Below are 8875 nucleotides of genomic sequence, written 5' to 3'. Positions count from 1 at the left end.
GTGGGTCCTGAACTTTTTTTTAATACAGTTTTGAAATCAAATTTATATGCCTAGTCGTTGAATGTCGCACGCGATCACTGTAAATCTAGGGGTATTTGTGTAATTTCACAAAATTTTAGGGGGTGATTAGTGTTTTTTTACCCTTTTTCTTTACCACCGCATCTATTTGTAAAAACATTGTGCTAGTAAAATTTACAAAAGGAGTCAATTAACGGTAAAAATTACAAAGGATACGGTTTTGCAGTCATGAATGGAAGGATGGTTGTATTTCTTTATTTAAAGTTAATTTTTATGAGAACATAAAAAGTTTTATACAGTTATTTAATTATAAGTTATTTAATTATAATTTATCATATATGATAAATTTATTAATTATAATAATTATCTTTAAAAGTAATTAGAATAGTCATTTGTAAATGAATAATATCATAAAATTATTTTATATTGTTAGTATATAAATATTAAACTCAATTTTTATTGACATTTTTATTGAACAAAACTTCCATCTTTGTTATAAGAACCAAAGACCTTATCATAAGATCTATTTATAGTGTGACTTAATTTTTTTATATAAAAAGGTTCTTAATTAAAGTCAGTTGTAGAATGACATTGGGATGAGAAAAATATAATTTACTAATGTTTATTAATTTTGTTAAATGCTTAAGATAAAATTAATATTTTAATTAAATTAATTATTTTTCTTAATTTTAGTAAATTAGTTAATTGAACATTATAATAAGCATCATTTCATTTTAATAATATTTTTATAATAAAATAAATAATATAAATAAATATATAGAATATTCAATTAAATATAAAAAATTATATTTTAAAATGCTCGTGTTTTGTGCGAATATATCAACCAGTGCAAGGGTGCAACGTGTAATAGTTAACTTTTTATTTAAAAATTAATTTATCAATAAAGTAAAACCAACATAATATTATATTTTTTAATATAGCACACAATTACATGAAATGAAATGGTTGCTTTATTAAGCAATTCAACACACTAGTGGTATTCACAAAATTGCTTTTCAATGAGAAGAGAAACTCCCGAGTTATTACCTGCTCGGCTGCTCGTTAAATGGGAAGAGAAACTCTCATTAGAGTTGCTTTAAGAATATGGCATCCACTGACCATTCTAAATTAACTAAGAATATGTTTGAATGAGAAAATTTAAAAATTTTAAATTTTAAGAATTTTAAATATTTTAATTGAATTTTTTTATTTTTCAAAATTTTGTGTTTGAATAAAAAAAATTAAAATTATGAGGGTGAAAGAAAATGAATACAAAGAGAATATAAAATATGATTGGTGTGCTTCTAAAGAGAATAATACTAATGGAGCATGGAGAGTCACATGGAAACTAGGACACATCATACACCATCACACCCGATCACAACATTCAGTCAATGGTACAAGACATGACTCAAGCCCTCTGCACCAGCGAGCACCTTCGTTGCTTGATGGGCGGCGACGATTGCTCCCTTGACTACCAAGTACAATTCTACATGTTCCCCTATGCCCGAACCCAGTTGCGAGTTTGAGAACAAGATTTCGGGAGATGAAGGTGATAAAGGAAATACCCAAATATTTTGGAAGGTTCTTCTATGAAGAAAAGAATTTTAATTTCTCACTTTTTAGAAAGAAATTAAAATTCCATATTTTTAGTTGTTAAAATTCTAAAAATTTAAATTCTTTATAAAAAAACATCCAAACAATGAATTTTAAATTACAAAAATTTAAATTCTCTAATAAATTACTTTCCTTAGTTAAAATTCTCTATTTAAACACACTCTAAAAGGTTAAAATGCAATTTGTTTTTTCTTATTGTTTTAAATATGTGATTTTAGTTTTTTTTTTAATTGAGACATTTTATTATTTACTTTTAAAATTTTTGTAATTTTAATCCTTCTATATTTTAATTTAGATATTTCATCCCTCACATTTTAAAAAATCTGCAATTCTATTTTTCTTTTTCTATTTGAGACTTTACTATATATTTTTACTAAATTAAGTTTGTTAACAAATAAATAATTAAAAAAACCATTTGCTATCTGAATAATTAATAAATGTGTGCCAATCAACATTTATAGAGTATATAAATTATCATTTGAAATTGACCACAAGGACCAAAGTTGTGGATTTTTTAAAAATGAGAAACAAAATATCTTAATTAAAAATAAAAAAACCAAAATGATGAATTTTTAAAAAATAAGAATGAAATGTCTCAATTAAAAAAACAAGAAAACTAAAATCATATAATTAAAAAAATAGAAGGACAAAAATTATATTTTAACCTAACTAAAGTAACTTTGATTCAAATCATTTAATGAATACAATTCAATTAGCACAATTTTTTTTTTTAGAATTTGAGTTAGTGTTTGACTCAACTTTTTAAAATTAATTTATAATAAAATGAGAAATATTTACTATTTAGTGATATCACTTGTTTAGCTACAATTTTTAACAAAATTGGTTTTTTGTGTGAATACACTCTCTCTTTTGTTTTTTTTTTCAATATACACCATTTTGCAATTTAATTCATAATCTACATTGTTTGGACTTTGTGCTTTGATCCACACCACTTTGCAAATAAACGTGGTCAAAGAAATTTGAACAAACTAAAATGAACCTGAATACACTCTCTCTTTTATAATTTTTTTTATTTTTTTAAAGAAAATGATATTATTAAATATAATTATTTTTGTTTTATTATTTAATTTACTTAACATATTTTTTAGGTGAATATTTTTTATTTAAAATTTGAATTTTCTAATATAATTATTTTTACTAAAATTATATTACTAAATATAATTAGTTTGTTTATGTCATTAAATTTAATTAAAAATGATAAGACTTTTTGTTTAATAATTTATTTATAGAATAACATTATATTGTATTATTAATAAATTATTTAAACAATTACACTTGGTTAAGGAAAAACTTAAGATGGAGATATATTAGGACAATTGTTTCTATTATGATCATGTTGCCGACAAATTCCATATTTTGTTTACTTTCCCGTTCATTTTCTTCTTCGTATATCTCTCAATAGGAATGAGAGTTGAAACGAGACGACCCTTTGCAGTCCTCCCTCTCTTTGCATCAGGACCCCACTGATCTCGTTCATATTCTTGCCACATTGTTTCGTGTGACAGTAAACCAAAGGAGGGCTCGTAAACGTGTAAAATGTGTTGTAAAGTGAATAGCATCAACACATAGTTAATGAGATCAAGATTGACAGATTTACATGTGTTAAGTATTCAAAAAATTTAATTGAATATGAAAAAATAGGATTGAAAAATGACGAAGAAGTACTAGAGGTGTTAACACAATTCAACTATTGAAAACGATTATGCATAATAGAAAATTTGGCTACTTTTAACAAATCAGTAATCGAAATAGAAGAAGACATGTACCATGCATAACATATTTCAGATCATCATTAGTTTTGTCATATTTGCGTTGTAATTGTATTTTTTAGTATATTTCATTATTTTCCACTATCATCTCATTTACTACACTTTGAAATTTTATGTCTATTGTATAAGATAGATGTATCAATTATTTTTTCACTGTGTTTTTTAATTTGTTTTAATACTACTAACTAATTTTCTTATTTTTTAATTAACAACATATCAAAAAAATATCAATAACATATAAATTTAACTACAAAATTACATACAACGTAACTAAAAAATTATACTCTAATTTTATCCAATTTTTTTTATTTTTCTTTATCTGTATATTTTTCTTTAAAAGAAATAAAAAATAAAATTATAAAATTTAATTTAATAAATAAATAATTTTAAAACCAATTAAAAAAATTATATAATATAATTTTATAATATTTTAAATTTTAAAAAAAAAACAAAAAGGAGAAAGAGTATATTCACGTTCATTTGAGTGTTTGAAGCTGTTGTATCTCTTTAATCACGTTCATTTGTAAGTAGTGTAAATTAAAACATAAAATAGTTAAATTAAGAATTAAATTATAAAGTCGCATACATGAAAAAAAAAACAAAAAACAGGAAAGAAAGTGTATTTAAGGAAAAGAACCCAACAAAATTAGAGTAACATGGTTTGAAGTTTCAACAATCACATCCCTTGAAAACCTCGGTACTGAAACTTTTCTTCTTACGGAAGTTGAGTGTGAACTAATGAACTATTAGCAGCTACTGGAGCAAGATCTTCCAAGTTGCCGATGAAACCTGAAAGTGACTCTATCTATCTAATCTAATCCACAAACAATGTTTTGGGTGAGAGTGTTGCGTGTGTGAAAGTGACTTGTTTTGTTTAACATCAACTTGTTGATTAATACAAAAGGTGTGCGCACCGACGACATCTCTCATCACAAAAGTGAAGTTAATGTGAATGCAAAGAACTTCCATCCCCGTCCCTATTATAATAACGCCTTGCCCACTGGCCCCAAGACCACGCGTCAATATCTCGCGAGTTCGTGTCAACTATGAATTAATTAAATATGCCAAACCAACGTGTATGCCATGCGCTTCTTTTCTTCACTATCCACGCCTTCTATTATTGTTTCAAGTTCCACCCACTAAAGAATCTTTACATGGTTGCAGTGCAAGGGCATTTATTTCACAGTTTGATTCAATTCAACCATACTAGTTCAGGAATTTGGACCTATAACACTTTACTAAATTAATTGGTTTTAAGGAATAAATTAATGCTGGATAAGTATAAATATGAAACATACACAAGCATAGATGGATACATGGCTACTAGAGCATCAAACAAGTATTAACTAGCATCACTTGGTACAAGCAAAAACTGTTCTGTTTTTATACCGGGTCTTTTCTTTTACAATGTCAAGATATAAGCATATAAAAAGTGGAGCTACTGCGAGAATGATTCTAATTTAAGCATAAGCACCTGGAAAGTGTGTATGTTTTGCTTGCTCCCGAAATTAAGGTAAAAGGTGCATTCATTCTGTTTTAAGTAAAGGGATGCTACAATATAACAAGACAATATTCTGATTTGGTTAACCAATGTCCTCACTGACAAATAAATTATACAACTGAGAGATCCTTACGAAAGAATGACATGATTTGAGTATTAACTAACATTAACGATCTCTCATTTGGATAGTTAAGGAAAAAAATGATTCTTAAACACCTACGAGGTGTAGAGTATAGACACACCGTGAGAAATACAGAACAATTAAAAATAGTAATAGACTATTTGTAATTTATGAATGTCTAAATATCATCACCTAAATAGTTAAAGAAACTAGAATATCATCACCTGACACCGACGATTACATTTAACCACATAATTGTCGGAGGGGGCAAATATACCTTTTAGTTACAAAGTCCCTTCAAGAAACAATGATGAATACCTTGATTAAATACCATCATCATATGTCTAGAACTAAAAACAAGCAAAAGAATTAATTATACATTATCTTAATCTTCAGTTTTCAATTCCAATCAAACAAAAGAAGTTCCAGCTAGTCCATGGTGCAAAAGGTTATGCGCAATTGCATCCCTAGCCTTCAAGGAGCTAACAGATCTCATGGCAACCTCTGGCTCCATCACCTCACCAACATAATCATCATCACCATCATCAATATTCTTCAACAACTCATGATCCATTTCCTCATTCTTCAACTCACATATATTATGCAAAACACAACAAGCACCAAGCACAAGAGGCAAATCTTGGAGCTTCACTTCAGTCCTCTTTTGCAAGCACCCCCACCTTCCTTTCAACCTCCCAAACGCACCCTTAGCAACCCTCCGAACCTCTCCAATCTTCTCATTGAAAGAATGCTGAGTCCAAGTGAGATTCTGCTGTGTATAAGGCACCAAAACCCAATCCAACAAAGGGTACCCACAACCCCCAACAACCCAAACCCCACTTAGATTAATCCCTCCATTGTTAGCCCTATGAAAAAGCGATGATTTTTCCAAAACCTGATCATCACCCATTGAACCTGGCCACCCAATGCACACATCAGTGAAAACCCCTCTATGGTCAACAACACCTTGAACAGTAACCGAATACGAAGTCTTGTGGTTCCTCTCAGTGTGTTTCTTGTTGAAGTAAGCAGAAACACTCATCTTAGGAGCTATGATGGGAACATGCGAAGTGAACATGGACCCCACAACGTTGGGAATACCAGAAATGTTCTCGAACTCACCCTTGATGTCCCTTAAGGTAACGACATTTGGCCATTGCAAGTACTTTGGCATAAGCACTGTCTTTATGGCAGTGCAGACCTCGAGAACCAGTTTGTGGCAAGTGGATATACCCAAACCGAATCTTCTGGAAACCACGCTCAGAGGGTCGCCGGTGGCCAACCGCCACAGACAAACCGCCACCCTTTGTTTCACCGGAATGGCGGTTCTCAGCGTCGTGTCTTCCTTCGCTATCACCGAATTCAGCTCCTGGCATATCGCTTCAAAAGTGAGCCTTCCCATTCTGAACGCCTTTTTGAACTCTTGTTCCGGAAATTCGGGTTTGTTACACTCCTCCCACCACGCTCCGGAACGCTCCTTCACCCAAACTCGCCGGTGGCTCACTGAATTACCGCCGGCGCCGGCGAGTTTCTTTCTCTTTTTGGGGTTATTGGATTCTTCCACCTCGCTGTAGTAACCATCGAGCATGTCTTCCTTCTTTTTCTCTTTTGCATCAACGAACAAGAGCGAAGTGAGTATGCTATTAAGTTCTTTCTTCTGAGTATTATTCTTCTGGATTGATCTTGATCCTTCTTCGTTCTTCTTGCGGCGTTTTCTCGTGGGAACGTTCATTTTTCGTGGTAACGAATTGGAATTCAAGAAGATTCACGGGTCTCTGACTGAGAGTTGTTGCGGGTTTTGTGCAGATGATGATAATAATGAACAGTGTTGTTTATTGGATTGGCTTTGGCTTCGTGTGTGTACTGAGTACTTACAAACAATGAAGCTACTTTATGCTACTCTTTTTCGACCATGCGTTTTTAATGTGGGATAAAACCCCGGTGTGAACGGGTATTTGAAAAACTTTCACAAATCGTTTTCGATCGAATTTAATATTGTGTACTAGAATCATGTCGATATGTTAATTAATTAACGACGATCCTTAATCGTGTTAGGGTGGCTTATGCGTTCATACTTCATACTAAGCTATATGCATAAAATTGAATAATGTCGTTCTCGTTCAGTTTTATTTTAATACCTATTATTATAAACATTTTATACTGCAATCAATCCAAAATTTGACAAAATATGATTTTTTTTTTAAAATGGACATTTCAAAAGTTAATAATTTTTCTATATTTTTAGTAGAGATTACATGTATCTTCTAGGATAGATAATCTTGTTTAATTCAGGAGACTCACTATGGAAATTAAAATTCTTCCTTTGAATATTTTATATTTTTTACAATTTAATTTTAACTCTTTAACTTGTAATTTATTTATTTTATAGTACTTTTTTCTCTTTCTCTTTTTTATTTTTATAGTAAACGATATTAGGAAGAAGATGCTGTAAAACTAATGTTATTTTATAAAATTTCAGGTAAACGGTTAATAAATGTCTTCGTTAGAAATTCATCAACTTGAGAAAAAAAATAAGAATTAGTTTGTAGATATAAAAAAATGGTGAATTAGTGTGTTAGTCTCGAGGAACGACAATGACAGGGGAGGAGCAAGTGAAAACACGATCTAGAATAGGAACATCTTTTTTAGATTGAACTGGCAATTCTATTTGGCTTTGGCGGGGTTAGGTACCGGATGTTTACGGTAATTTTGTGAGCTGGGTTTTAGAAAAGAGGAAAATTATTTTCTATATAATTTTTTAAAGAATATCAAAAGTATTCAATATTTATTATACATAACAGGGTAAGAAGATTAATAGAAAAATGTGTAAGAATATTTAAAATTATTTTTTAGAAATAGAATAGAAACAAGAGAGGATAATTTTTTAAAATTTTAATTTAAAAGATTTAATATATAATGTTTATAAATAATGACATATTAAATTTTGTTGATTTACCATTTTGTTTTAATTTTTTATGATGATCATTTTATTTTTTTATCTTGAAAATAATCATCAAATTAAATATTTCAGAAAAAAGATAGAACCAAATTGTTAGAAGTTTGAACAGAGGACATTTTTATACCCCTCACATGCTTTTTTATTTGACAACAAAATAAATAAGGGTCCATTTGGATGGTGGTAAGTTTTCAGTTTTTGGTTTTCAAATGCATATTTTCTTAAAAATATGTTTAATAAAAATGAAATTGTTTTTAATTAATTTAAAAAATATATATTTATTTTTAAAATAAAAAATATATTTATGAATTCAATTTTTAATTTTGTAAGAAATACATATTCTTCTTATATTTGATTATGGTCATTCCCATTATTGCTACTATCGTTAACGTTGTCAAAATGTCAATGATAAATTGACCTTTAATAACCATTTAAAATGCAAATTCTAGTGATTAAAAATTAAAAATCAAATTTTGTAAACTAAAAATCATTACAAATCACTGATTTATCACGTGAAGGACAAAAAAAGAAAATTATTTAAAATTTAAGGACTAAAAAAATAAATTTAAATTTCAGAAATTAAAAAAAAAAACAGAAATCTCAAATTAAAAGATTAAGATAGTAATTAAACCGTTTGAGTTTTACCAAAACGTGTTACTTCTTCGAGCCTTTTTGTGTCTATTAATGCATTGCATGGGAGACTTGGACTTTGGAGCATGCATGCACGTTCAGATGGTCCATCGAGTCCCATCTTGATATGCTAATTCAACATGATAAACACCACTTTTGACTATTTGAGAGATTGTGCGAGAAAGAAAAAATAAATTGAATAGAAAAAGATTTTTTATATATGATATTTTATTTATTTTTAT

The 8875-nt window shown here is 29.1% G+C and overlaps 1 protein-coding gene across 1 annotated transcript; it reads right to left on the bottom strand.

Annotated features, from left to right (window-relative positions):
* Positions 1–5187: 5187 nt before the first annotated feature.
* On the bottom strand, positions 5188–6967 carry LOC114414832 (protein ALP1-like). The gene has a single exon (XM_028379266.1). The coding sequence runs from the start codon at positions 6777–6779 to the stop codon at positions 5457–5459; it is 1323 nt and encodes a 440-aa protein (XP_028235067.1). The 5' UTR covers positions 6780–6967; the 3' UTR covers positions 5188–5456.
* Between the last annotated feature and the right edge of the window lie 1908 nt (positions 6968–8875).

Source organism: Glycine soja, chromosome 6, assembly GCF_004193775.1.
Source record: "Glycine soja cultivar W05 chromosome 6, ASM419377v2, whole genome shotgun sequence".
Taxonomy (NCBI): Eukaryota; Viridiplantae; Streptophyta; class Magnoliopsida; order Fabales; family Fabaceae; genus Glycine; species Glycine soja.
This window is presented reverse-complemented; position numbering and strand designations above follow the sequence as displayed.